This window comes from Equus asinus, chromosome X (assembly GCF_041296235.1).
Source record: "Equus asinus isolate D_3611 breed Donkey chromosome X, EquAss-T2T_v2, whole genome shotgun sequence".
NCBI lineage: Eukaryota > Metazoa > Chordata > Mammalia > Perissodactyla > Equidae > Equus > Equus asinus.
The window spans coordinates 15,027,384-15,040,726 of NC_091820.1; the positions used below are offsets into that span (position 1 = coordinate 15,027,384).

The following is a 13,343-nucleotide window of genomic DNA, read 5'->3' on the forward strand; positions in this document are numbered from 1 at the left end:
CAACAAGGCCAGGGCTTGGTGTAGCTGATGTCCCGTGCCAGCCAACGAGGCTGCTCCAAGGCTGGCCCAGCCAACGCAACGGTCCCTCGGGACTGCTGTCTACAAATGGAGGGACTATTTCCCTCAGCGCTCTATAGTGAAGAGATGATCGCCCCAGTTTACAGATGAGGAAACGGGGGCTTAAAGATGTTAAGGTAGTTAGCCAAAGCCAGTTTTAAAAAGGTACAACTAGGCTTCCACCCAGGCCTGTGTTCTCTTACTACTGAAAGTTGGCTGCTTGGAGTGGGGAGTAATGAGGTCCTGGGGTGTAACAAGCCTCTCCCGGAAGGAAGCTGAGCCTGGGCCCGCGCATTCAGGGGAGCAGGCAGATGGACGGGGAGGGAGCAAAGGAAAGAGGAAGTGGCACTGTCAACGGAAGCGTTGCAAAGCCTCCCTCCATAGGAAGAAATCGCCACAGAAGGAGAATCAACTTGGGTATTAAGCTACTCTAACATTTCAAAAATAGAGTCAACAAAAACCAAAGATTTCTATAGCTGCCACGTGATGATTCTGAGACAGGAGACCGAGCCGTTAAATCATCAACCCACCAGCAGATGTTCCTGAGCACACAAGAGCATGCACTGTAGGATCCCGGCCCTCCGGCTCGGCGCTCCCTGTTCAGATCATGACTTTGGTCTACGGGCAGTCTCCTCGGTTATGCCCAGGGGTGCGCAAAGACAGCTCAAAGAGAACTTAGCATCACAGAATCTTAGCCCCAGAAGGGGTGTGTGACACATTACTTAATTGCAGGGAAGTTTATAGCCAAGGTGGAAAAGAGAAAGCAACCACTGAGTGCAGAGGACGTTTCTGATCTCTTCCATGACCTTGACCAAAAAGGGCACTCACCTGGCATGAGAATGGTGACTGCGGCCTGCACCGCTCGACGGATGATGTTGTCCATGGCAAACATCCAGTGGGGCCTAATTAAATGGTTTCTCAAAATTTTATTTACCTACAAATCACAAAAAATACAGATTTCTGGTCCGTTGTACTTTTATGAAATACAAGTTCTTACCAATTCTAATTTGTTTCTACTCTGAGACGAAGTTTTAACCAGGCTGCCCTGGATTCCAACCCAACTTAAGTTTCTTCTGACTGAGTCTTTCTCCAAGCTGCCCTTAAGTCATGCTGGGGTCTAGGGGACGGGTGCAGTGATTGGATCCACCTCACCGGGCCTCTTCATTGTTTATGCCACGAGCATTTATTGAGCACCTATGAAACCTCAGGCTCTGTGTTGGGGGCCAGGAACACAAAGATGAACCAGACATGGTCTTGGGCCTGGAGCAGTTCACTTCTGTTTGGGCAGACACATAAGCTTAAACCTCATGCCTCTTCAGCTAGCAGATATCTCTTGTTCCCAAATTCTATACTTCTGTTCTTTGTGGCCAAATACAGTTGGCCTGTTCACCTCTACTTGCATATTCAGTGTTTAGAAAACTGCTGAAACTCGGGATTCAGTTGTAAACAGGTAAGAAGAGATGGGAACTATGGGAGAAGATGGTAATCGAGCTCCATGGTCTTGACTATGTGCCACTTCAGTGGGCCTCCTACCTTCTGGCATGTTCTATAGGGCCAGATGAAATACTTACAGCATCCTGAAATCCAAACAATGCCAGGTGAATCTGATTGATGGACGAGCTGTCAAAGTCCAGATCCACCTTTAGTTTTGATATAGTGGATGCCATCACCCTGTGCTCTGGGGAGCGGATGAAGTCCCTCAGGATCCCAATTATTTGCTTGATGTGGCCGACTGAGAGATGCAACTCTTCAGAACCCTGACCACCAAAAAAAAAAAATCACTTTCATTAAGTGAGAGGAAAGCAAAATTCAAGGAGTATTGTGAGAAAACTGTATTTACCAGATTGTCCATTGATCCATTTGCTGATGGAACTGTGGACTCCCTGGGTGACAAGGGGTCTCTGTCCCCAGAATCCCCTCCATCTTTCCTGTTAGCGGGTTAGACGGCCCCCTCTCCTCCCTGGCCCGCACACACACAACTAAGCCCCTCTAGGAATGGTTCTGCCTTCCTGTAACCCCTTGAAGGCCTGCCTTGAACCGGGCCTTGTCAGAAGGCATGGTTCATAGTGGGGCAGTGGCCTCTTCCTAAAAGGACCTTTCCCCATCCAAAATAAGTTAAAAGTCAAATATTTTCATCCATAGCCTTTCTCCCTAAAGTAGCTGTTTTCCCAGCTTCTGAGGCAACTGTAGTGTGTCCTACAGCTCAGCTCCGGGGCTCGAAATGGGGATAATGAGAGAAGAGGGCAAAGGCTAGGAGCCCCGGGCTTTCTGCTGCCATTTGGCTTGTTTTCCTCCAGGGGGCAGCATCGCCCCATCAGTGCCTGGATTCGCCGCAGTGCTCCGCAAATTGGTTTCAGGGGAGCTTTTTTTCTTTGTATTTTCTTTTGTTTTGTTGGAGGAGGGAAGGACATTGGGAAATACTTATGGTGATTATTGGAATTGTGCAAATGTTCCAAGGTAGCAGGAACCTTGGTCCCCGTTTGGACCTGTTCCGGGACCTGGACGCGGGCCGGGGGGCGATTAGCAAGGGTCCTCTGCCTCCCCCCGCCCCACGTGTACCTGGGCCACACACTCCAGCAGGTTGGAGGCCACCTGGTTCTGCTCCTCCCAGAGGATTCTGTACAGGATGGCGCGGCGCTCGCTGTCCTTGCGCAGCAGGAAGAGACCCGGGTCCCTGTCCTCTGGGGACGAGGCTGCGCTCCGGTCTTCCAAGACCGAGCTCTCATCCGGAACACTGGTGGACAAACACACGGACAATCCCTGTGCGTCCTGGAGTAAAGTCTCCACGCTAGGACACCGTGGGAGAGGGGTTCAGAGGTGAATCCTTTGCAGTCGCCACCTCAAGAAGGTGCAATTGCAGGAGGTGGGCAGATGGAAGAGAGGTGCGGCATTTCTTCTAACCCCCACAGCACGAGTGCTGAGAGAGGGAGGGAAAAGAGGAAGAAGGGAAGAGGGTGGGAGATGGGGAAGGGAGGGAGGGGGCCAGGACAGCAAGTGAACACACTGCGCCCCTCCCTCGGACTGCTGGCTGCCTGGTTGCCCTACTGACCATGCAGAAAGGAAGCAAAAGACCTGCACGGCCAGCTGGTTTTGACCTGGGAGGTATTTTGCTCCCTGGGGACATAAGTGCCCCTCGAAGGCCCACAGTGGGTGAACGAGGTGGGCTGTACCTGAGCAGGTGGCTGAGCTGGTGCTTGGCCGCCCGGCCTTTCTCGAAGAACATGTCGGACTGGGCGTCGGAGTCGGGAGAGACAGAGCCATGCTCACTGCTGCTGCTGCTGCCCACGGGCTCCCCCAACATGGGCAGGGCCAGGGTAGCACCCCGGGCACCCTCTGTGTGGGGGCAGACAGGCAGGGTAGGTTCAGAGAGGGAGGATGTTGCGGGGGAGGAAGCTGAGGCTTGCCAACCCCTCAGGCCAGGTGACCCGCACAGGGGCTTGCTAAGCCCATGCTGCTCTACGAACACCCAGGGATGGCGGTGAAATGTAGCTTCTGCTTCAGCAGATCTGGGGTGGGCCTGTGACTCTGCATTTCTAACCAGCCCGCACAACATGCTGATGCAACTAGTCACACTCTGGGAGCAAGATGCTGAGCAGCTCTGGCCAGCCTTCGGACCCCACGCACGGCAGGGAAAAGAGAACTAATGGCTTCCTCTTCTGAGGCCACTCTCATGTCCTTGCTGGTTAAGACTTACTGCCCTAGAAAGGGTCCTTTGGTTTCAGTGGCCTGCTGGACAGCCGCCACAGGCTAATTCCTCTGACATGCCCTTTAATCAAGGTCAGGAGCAGCACAGGGGGACAGGCCAGGCTCCAAAAATGAAGTACCAGGCCCTGCATGTGGGGAAGACACAAAACCCCGGCCAGGGCACCTCTCGCCTCCCTCCTTGGCACAATCCCAAAGGAAAGACTTTAACAAGGAGTGGGAGCATCACAGTCACCCATGAGGCTTCCTGTGCCTCTGTCAGGAAATCAAGGGACAGTCACTGGTTGAGTTTTGACAACCCCCACACTTGCTGCACCAATCCCTGCCACTGGTCACAAAAATGGGCGCCGTGTGGGCACCAGCACTCCATCTGAGCAACAGAGAAGCCCGGGGCCCAGGGCACGGCCCCAGCTCTCCAGGTAGGCCTCACCTGATGGCTTGAAAGCAATTCGGTTCTTCTTGCCCTTGTGCACCTGCCGTAAGAAACCCTCTTTGAGCAGGTCTGTGGCAGTGACACGTTTGTGGGGGTCAGGCTCAAAACAGGATAAAATGAAGGCTCTGGCTTCAGCTGAAAGGGCTTCTGGAATCTCAGGGTGGATCTTAAACATCCCCACCTGCATTTGAGGGAGAGGCAACAGATGTGACAGTGAGGCCTCAGGCAAATCCAGGTGTGCATGCCTTCACTACAGAGCTCCTACACCTGCCACCCTAGGAGGGGCTGGCGATGGACTGGAACAGCAGCCTCCATGACTCGCACCTCTGTCCACGCCCCTGGCTGGCCTCTTGGGACCTTGCTTTGCCCAACAGATTGTGGGAGAAGTGTTTCAGAGCATATGCCTTAAGAGGCCTCCCACAGGGGCCGGCTCAGTGGCCGACTGGTTAAGTTCGCGGGCTCCGCTGCGGCAGCCCAGGGTTCAGATCCTGGGTGCGGACATGGCACCGCTCGTCAGGCCACGTTGAGGCGGCGTCCCACATCCCACAACTAGAAGGACCTGCAACTAAGATATGCAACTGTGTACAGGGGGAGTTTGGGGAGATAAAGCAGGAAAAAAAAAAAAAGATTGGCAACAGTTGTTAACCCAGGTGCCAATCTTAAAGAAAAAAAAAAAAGAGGCCTTCCGCTTCTGCTCTAGCACTCTTGGGAGCCCTGAGACCACCATGCAGGGAGGATGCCAAGGATGAAGGGCCACATGGGAGAAGCCCTCCATGAGCATGCTGCCTCAGCCAAGACGCCACTTGGACGCAGTGACACAAGTGAGCCCGGGCAAGACCACCAGAAAAGCCAACGGTCTTCTTCCCACAGAATTGAGAGAAAAGCGCTTGCTTTAAGTCTCTCACGTGTCGGGGTGGTTTGTTATGCAGCAGGATGCTCTGAGGGTGTTGAAAGGCATCTGCGGCCTGTTCGTTGATACACAGGGTCCCCAAAAGATGCTACATACATCTCTCAGTCTCTGTGCAGTCACAGCCCAAATCCCCCGCCGCCCAGCTGTAAATGCCATGCAGACCACACCTGGAGGCTGGTCCCTTGTGGCCCATGCCCTCATCCCCGTGGGGTAAAACTGGCTGAGGAAGGGGGCACTGCCCTTTCCCGTGCGGGCTCCTGCTACAATTTCTGCTCCAGCTCATCACTGTCCTGCTAAAGGCTCTCTGTCCCTGTGACCTATAGGGGAGCAGGAGGTGGGGCTGAGTTGTCACATCTGTGACATGGCAATGCTTCCACAAGTCCTCCTCATCCATCCTGCAGACCGCCTCCTGCCTAACTGTTCCCATGGAGATGGCTCTCTACTCGCCTTCAGAGTCGTCATCTTAAAGTCCGCAGTCTTCCCTGTGTCTTTCCCAAGCCCACCTAATAAACCAGGGGTGGAAGCCATCTGTCTTCCAGATCCGCCCCACTCCTAGCTCCTCGGCAACCCTGGGGGCTGGCGTGGCCTTCCTTACCCGCCGAGCAAGATCTGGGTGCTGCAGGGAGCAAACCGCAAGCCTTCCCACTTCGCACCCCGAAGTCCTTTGACCCGAGCTGTGCTTACCATTCCTGATGCTGCTCCTCGTGGGCAGGACGACAGCTTGAGAGCTTTGGATTGAGGGGAGGGAGGGTTGGGGGGTAACTACTCAACAGGCATAAGGTTTCAGTGAAACAAGATGAGTACGTTTGAGAGACCTGCTGTACAACACTGCCTGGAGCCAGCAATACTACACTGTGCACTTAAAAATTTGTTAAGAGGGCAGATCTCGCTAAGCGTCCTTACCACAATAAAATAAAACTTTAAAATACGAGTTTGGGGGGCTGGCCCCGTGGCCGAGTGGTTAAGTCTGTGCGCTCCGCTGCAGGCGGCCCAGTGTTTCGTTGGTTCGAATCCTGGGCACGGACATGGCACTGCTCATCAAACCACGCTGAGGCAGCGTCCCACATGCCACAACTGGAAGGACCCACAACGAAGAATATACAACTATGTGCTGGGGGGCTTTGGGGAGAAAAAGGAAAAAATAAAAAAAAAATCTTTAATAAAATATGAGTTTGGGATTTTGAGAACACTAAAAGCTGGACAGAATCCAAGCCCCAAGATCTGAAACGCTGGGCACCTTGCAGGTGGCACCCCTCACCTGAGGGCGGGGAGGTAAGGGCACTAGGGGAGCCTGAGACAAAAATTCAGGACAAGAACTCAAAGGGTGGCTTCTCCCCTGGTACCCCGGCACCCTGCAAGTACATTACTTATAAGGGTGCTTTGCTGTTACTCAAATGGTCCCTGTATTAGTTTCCCAGGGCTGCTGTAACAAAGTACCACAAACTGCGTGGCTTAAAACACCAGAAATCATATTCTCACAGTTGTGGAGGCAGGAAGCCCAAAATCAAGGTGGCAGCAGGGCCGTGCTCCCTCTGTGAGCCGGAGGGGAGTCTTCCCGTGCCTCTCCCTAGCTTCTCATGGTTGCCGTCAGTCTTTGGCAGTTTGTAGATGCATCGCTCCAGTTTCTGCCTGTACACGGCATTCTCCTTGTGTCTCTTCACGTTGTCTGCTCTCTGTGTCTGTCTCTGTGTCCAAATTTCCCCTTTTTATAAGGACACCAGCCATACCGGATTAGGCCCACCCTACCGATCCCATCTTAACTTGATTAGCTCTGTAAAGACCCTATTTCCAAATAACATCCCGTTCTGAGGTACTAGGGGTTAGGACTTCAAGACATCTTTTTTTAGGGGACACAAACCCGTAACAGTCCCTTTGGAGGAAAAACAGTTCCTTTTGTTTCAGACACTGCCCAGAAATTTCTTAAAATTTTTCTGAAGGATTCTAGAGATCCCAGAAATAATTTCTACAGTCTTTGCAAAGAGAACACAGGGGACATTATTTAATAATAGCTTTCTAGTTCGCAATAAAAATGGATTTTACATGCCATCCGCAAAGCTCAATATATTTGCAAAGAATCTGTATAGCTAATTAGCTAACCAGAAACGAAGGAAGGGAGGGGGGAGTCGCTGGGGCCCTGTGGATGAGCTGAGAAAGTCACAGCCTCCAGACAGCTTTCCTGAGCGGTGCAGGTAGCTGGCAGCCGATCAGAAAGTAGAGAGCCATGGCTCTCAGGTGGGCCCTGGTGTTCTTCTCAGCATCAGCTCGTATTGATTCCGAGGCTGTGCCTGAGCTCAGGAAAGATCGTCAGCGGCCCCAGTCGGCCCCATCACGGATAGATGTTGGAGGGCGGGGGAAGGTCGTTGCTGTCCTCCAGGCCTGGTGTTCAGGGTCTTGTTGGGATTGCAGGTGCCAGGAGACACTTGTCGACTTGAGGTCTTGGCTTTGGAGCTGCCTGACAGCTGCTGGGAGGGTGGGAAGCTCTGAGAACCTTCTGCAGAGGCCAAGCTGGAGAGAGCAGCCAAGGCACCCCCAGCACAGAGCACTGAGAGCCCACTCAGCAGGCTGCATGCAGCTCACAGGCAGAAACCCGCACTCATGCCTTTGAGTCCTTTCTGCCGAAGAGGCTGAGCTGGAGGGCCTGACAAAGATGCAGGCAGCAAGGCTGCAGGGCAGACAGCCTGAGAGGCCGCCTGTCTAGCAGAGAAGCAGCAAGAAAGGCCTCTGGAATCATATTCCCTCAGGCTGCTTTGATGCACTGTGACCTCATTGTCCATAAGCAGTGGCCACTTAGCCTTTTGCGACCCCACTCTCTCCCTTCTTAGCCTTGGGGTGAACAAAAAACGCTCCATGGAAGGTCAGTGCTGGTAATGGACTCAGGGCTACAGCCCCTCTTAAACTTTTCCAAGCGTACACGGAGCCCCAGGCCACAGACCTGACCTTGGGACCCCCAGGGCTGTCCTGGCATCAGCTTCCCATGAGGTCATGAGCAAGCATATTCCTTCCCAAGGGGGCATGCCCAGCGGTGAGGGTTTTCAGATTGACAAAGGCAATCTTATCTGATATCCAAAGTCCTACCTCTCCAAACCCAGTCAGAGACCTGCCCTCCAAAGACACAGCCCCCCACGGCCTTCGAGCCTTACCCAGGGGAAGGGCAGACACAGATTCAAAATAAAGAGGTTCCCTGTTGAAAATGAGGAAAGAGACAGCTGCTCTTTTCTTAGAGCATTTACTTTAGAAAACATGTAATTATAAGTTCTTTGTCTCTTTGAGATGTATGTAAATCTGTGCAAAAGCGAAATAAGCCTCTAGCCAGGAACTCTTTCTCAAGGACCTGGGGGCCATCTCTTTGAAATGGCATCAAGGAAGCGAGGACCGGCCACTATGTCCCAGTTTCTGCAGGAAGGTAGGGGCCTAAGTTCAGTGGTGCCTCGTTCCAAACCTTCCTCCTGCCTTAAAGCTTTGAGAAGTTTATTTTTCTTTTGGGTAAAGCCAACTGGCCAATGCAAATGGTCGCCCAGGTGAACGGTGGATGAACTATTGTGACCAAAGGTGCTGTCCAGTCCACGCACCTGAGGACTAGTTAGCGTTTCTCTTGAGAACATGGATGGAAAGGGTTGTAGTGCTTGGCTTGATAAAAGGATGAGAGTTCTTTCTGTCTTTGCAACCTCTTAGCAGATTGCCTATGACACATATCACATTCTGATTTAATGCTTATTCGATAATAAAACTATTTTCTTTTTCTTCCACCTTTGTGGAGAGATTTCTGGATTGGGAGGAGATTTTGTTTTTACTTATATTTCCCCAACACCAGCAACCTAAATCACCAAACATGTCTCTTACTTTGAACATTGCTGCCTGCGGTTCACCGAGCTCATGGAACGGAGGCCTGCTGGTGGCCATCTCAATGATGGTACAGCCCAGGGACCAGATATCAGCTGGGGCACCATATCCGCGAGGTCCTTGATCAATAATCTCAGGCGCCATGTACTGCAGAGTGCCTATTGGAAAAAAATAAAACAAAGATTGTGGGCACCATATTGCTTAAAATCTAAGTGGAACATTAGTAAACAAACGTGAACTTTAATGCTCTCGTTAATGACAAGATGGAGCCTGGTTTCACACATAAACGATATGGTTGCATCTTTTCTTTGACCAGAGACATGCAACATGCCTTCCTTTAATGCTTAGTCGTGTTGAGAGAGGATTGCTCAGCCCCTTGAAGGATAAATGGGCCCAATTCAATTCAGTCACCGCATATTAGCATACATCAGATCCAGGGAAACCAGAATGCAAGAAACACAGTGCCTGAGCTTTCGGAGCTGCCTAGTGGAGGAGATGGACATACTGATGATGGTGGTGGCAGCAGCAATGGTAAAACGTAGTAAGGGCTATGTCAGAGGTGTACACAAAGGGCTCCGAGAACATGGATGGAGAAGTGCTTGCTTCTGCCTGGTTCAAGTCAGGGAAAGCTATAGCTGGGTCAATTTGGGTCTCTGGGAAGTAAATTCCAAGACAGGATTAGACATACGAAAGATTATTGGAGGGTGTATGAAGCATAAAGGGGGAGGGAGCTGGATGTGCAGGGAGAGCTGTCAGACTGCAATGCAGGTCTGACACCTGGGAAACAAGGGGAGGAAGGAAGAATTGGGTAGGAAGAGTCTCAGACGGCGGAGCAGCCCTGAGACAGCTTGAGCCAGGCCACTGGGGAGCCCCTGACCCAAAGTTGCCCACTGGAAGAGTCTCACATTGGTTCTAGTACCCCCACCATACTCAGTCACTATATGGGACTGCCAGTGAACTAGACTCCTACCTCCACGGTTGAAGAGGTGGACAAAGGGATGGGAGGACATCCAGACAGGCAAAGAGCTTGAGCAAAAGCCTATAGGTGTGAAGCACAGGGTGAGTTTAGGGAACCACAAGTGATGTTTGACACAGGGCAGGGAATTAAGAATAATTAAGGAAGCAGTGGCCAGGGCGCAGCCCAAACGGCAAACTGTGTGTTCCAGAGGCTCTGGCTTTGGGCTTTCTCCTCTGGGTCACGAACCACCAGAGGTCGCCACAGGGAAGGTGGTGATCAGCTATAGCACTGGGAGGAGAAGAGCTTGTGGAAGGATTCTTGGAGAGCTAGGCAGGGAGGGCTATCAAGGGCTCTGGGAGTAAAATCTTTGGTTTTCTTTGAAACTAAGCCTGAAGAAAGGGGAAATGTGGAAGCAACAACAGCAGGTGCTATGTGCTGGCAAAGAGGTTTATAATAAACAACGAACTCAGAGATGACATCGGCAAGGCATGAGCAGAGAACACTGATGCCCAGAGAAATTCAAGTGCTCGTCTCAAGATCACACAACCAAAGCGAGTTTCCTGAGTCTTGAGCAATGAAACAAAGGGCTCATTGGTTAAAAAATAGTTTCAAGAAGCTACCTATTACATCCTCCTCTTGAAGATCCAATGTCTTATTACCATTTTTCCTTCCTACGAGCATTTGAAAGGCTTTAGGACAGCTTTAACCAATAGAATGTTCTGCAATAATGGAAATGTTCCATTCTGTGCAGTTCAATACGGTAGCCACTAGCCACATATGACTGTTGAGGCCTTGAAATGTGGCTGCTGAGACTGAAGAAATGAATTTTAATTAAAAATCTTTTGAATTTTATTTAATTCTTACTAACTTCATGTTAAATATAAATTGAGTTGGATCAGTAGGCACAACAGATCAGTGGGGCAGAAATGATGGCTTTGGTCTCCTGATCTGAAAGCCTGGTGGGAAAGTGTTCAGTTGGCTGCAGGGTTAGGCAAGATGGAGGCTCACAGCACTTGTTGCTTTGTTAGGAAATCCCAGAGCCCCAGGAAGGGAACTTACAGTGACACAATATCCCCTCCAGGCCCCTACTGCTGTGAATAACAGAAGGAGAGGCCTTGGCAGGGAACGTACCTTCTAACTAATCTATAATTCATTAATTAAGGAAAGATGACACAGTGCTGTTTATTAAGCTATTATCCCTCAGCTCTGCTGTGACACTGGGTCTGGGACTCTGCAAAACCATATTTCTGCTTTGTCTGCTGCTCCCTGTTACGGGGAGGGGGGGGGGGGGCGCACGGAGAGTGAGAGAGCGAGCGTGCAAGCAAGCGAGCGCACGCCTGGAAGGAAAGAGGAAGGAGAGGTTACTTCTCCTCCCAGTTTGCTCACTGTTGCTCTGAGCAAGCTTCACTTTGGACCCTTAGTTGGTCCAGTAGCAGAGGTCAGCTCCAGTTCCTCGTTTTTTTGTCCACCCCCCCATACTTCTAGAACCTGCTTCATCTTGCCCACCCAGAGTTACCTGCCCCAGCCCAGTGGCATGGCATCCCCTCCCGAAAGGTTCAAATCCCACCCTTCCCTGTGCTGCCCCAGCCCCAGGGATGTAGGCTGCTTGCTGATAACTCAGTCCCAGGAACCAGTTCTTTCTAGTAAATTCTCTCTGTAAAAATAACTGGGGTGATTTCAATTTTCCTGCCTGGATCCGTTGAACACCATCACTAAAAGCTCATTCTTAAAAGAACAAGGGGATAAACTGTTGCAAAGTTATGCAACAGTAGAAAACAGTACTAAACCAAACTGCAATGGCTTAATGACCCTGGTCGAATAACTGTCCACCTTAGTACAACTGTTCACAACTGGAGGATAAGTCTGCCTAAGGCTCGGCTTGGAGATTTTCTTTATAAGGAACCATAGTGAACACCCCCCTATCTAAAGGGAGGGACTCAGTGACATCTATATTAGTTATTTATTGCTATGTAAGAAATTACCGCAAACGTTAGCAGCTTAAAACAACAGTTATGATCTCACCCAGTTGCTAAGGGTCAGAATCCAGGAACAGCTGGGCTGGGTGGATCTGGCCCAGAGTCTCTCATCAGGCTGCAGCTGAGGTGTCGACTGGAGCTGCAGTCATCTGAAAGCTAGGCTGGGGCTGGAGGACCCACTGCCAAGCTCATGTGGGCATTAGGAAGAGGTTTCAGTTTCTCACCATGTAGGATCCTCCATGGCTTCTCCCAGAGTGAACAATCCAAAGAAAGTGAGCAAGAGGGAGGCCACACTGCCTTTTCTGACCTAGCCTCCATGTCACACACCACCACTCTGCCTTAATCTATTCGTTAGAAGTGAGTCACTAAGTCCAGCCAGCATTCAAGGGGAGGGGATTACAGGAGGCTGTGAATACCAGGAAGTGGGGATCACTGGGGGCCATCTCGGAGGCTGTTGGCCACATATGACTTCCAATTAGCACTCAATGGCTTACAAAGTGTCTCCATGTAGTGTGTCCATCTGACTCTAACAACTCTGTAAGGGCGGGCAGAGGAGGCACTATCTACCATTATTCCCATTGCACACATGAGGAAACTGAGGCTCAGAGAAGCTGGGCATTTGCTCAAGCTAGAACCCAGGTCTTCTGTCTCCAAATTTGGAGCTACACACCAAGGCATCGCTGATCTATGTAATGAATCCAGGAGAAGCACAATTGAAGAAAAAGCCACCTGAATGAGAGCAGCTGATGCAAGGCTTTCCAAAGCCATAATGTGACTTGTTTCCATATGACTGGAAGGCGTAGAGCAATAATGGAAAACCGGGTGCTCCATTTTATTTACGACCGTATTCGGAGGAAACCATCCACTTACAGGGAACAGCCAACAGAGGAGATGGATCCACGCAATTATCAAGGGACTGTCCCAGGTGGTGTGCATGTTGTGGGTGTGCATCAGCTGTACCAAAGGCTGGCTTCTGTCAAGAAAACCAAGTGAAGATGCCATGGGGAGGGGGCATCTGAATAATGCAGAAATCCTGGAAAGTTTGCTTGCCTTAAATCTAGCTCTCTTAAGGGTTCCATATCCTCCCTAAACTGCATTTCCTCCACGGTGTGCCCATCACACTGGTCACTTGATCAGCCAGCCAGCCACAGTTCTAGGTACCTCCACTGGTGCAGAGTGCAGATAAGGTGACCAGGAGACCCGCAGGCACTGCCTCAGCCTCCCTGGGACATGAAATCCACTGGGGGCTCCTGGACAATTGCCCAAGCAGGATTTTCAAATTACCAGCAAAGAAAACCCACAGCAGAGGACAATAATTTAGAAGTTTTGACTGAGGTCCCAAGATATGATCCAGATACCAAGGCAAGGGGCGAGAGCGGACCCACAGGTGCACACTCCTAAGGGGGGCTCAGACAACTGGGTGCACAACTTGTAGGGGCCTCCCACCCAGATCAAGGGGTTAAAGGG

General features: G+C 51.1%; 1 protein-coding gene across 1 annotated transcript in view; it reads right to left on the reverse strand.

Moving 5' to 3' along the window:
• MAP3K15 (mitogen-activated protein kinase kinase kinase 15) overlaps positions 1–13,343 on the reverse strand; it is a 125,278-nt gene that overhangs the window by 5,733 nt on the left and 106,202 nt on the right. The window contains exons 19-24 of the mRNA XM_070503239.1: positions 8,943–9,100; positions 4,190–4,373; positions 3,228–3,390; positions 2,617–2,791; positions 1,629–1,814; positions 886–991 (exon numbers count right to left, since the gene is read on the reverse strand). Of these exons, the coding sequence (XP_070359340.1) occupies positions 886–991; positions 1,629–1,814; positions 2,617–2,791; positions 3,228–3,390; positions 4,190–4,373; positions 8,943–9,100 (972 nt within the window). The remainder of the gene's footprint in view (positions 1–885; positions 992–1,628; positions 1,815–2,616; positions 2,792–3,227; positions 3,391–4,189; positions 4,374–8,942; positions 9,101–13,343) is intronic.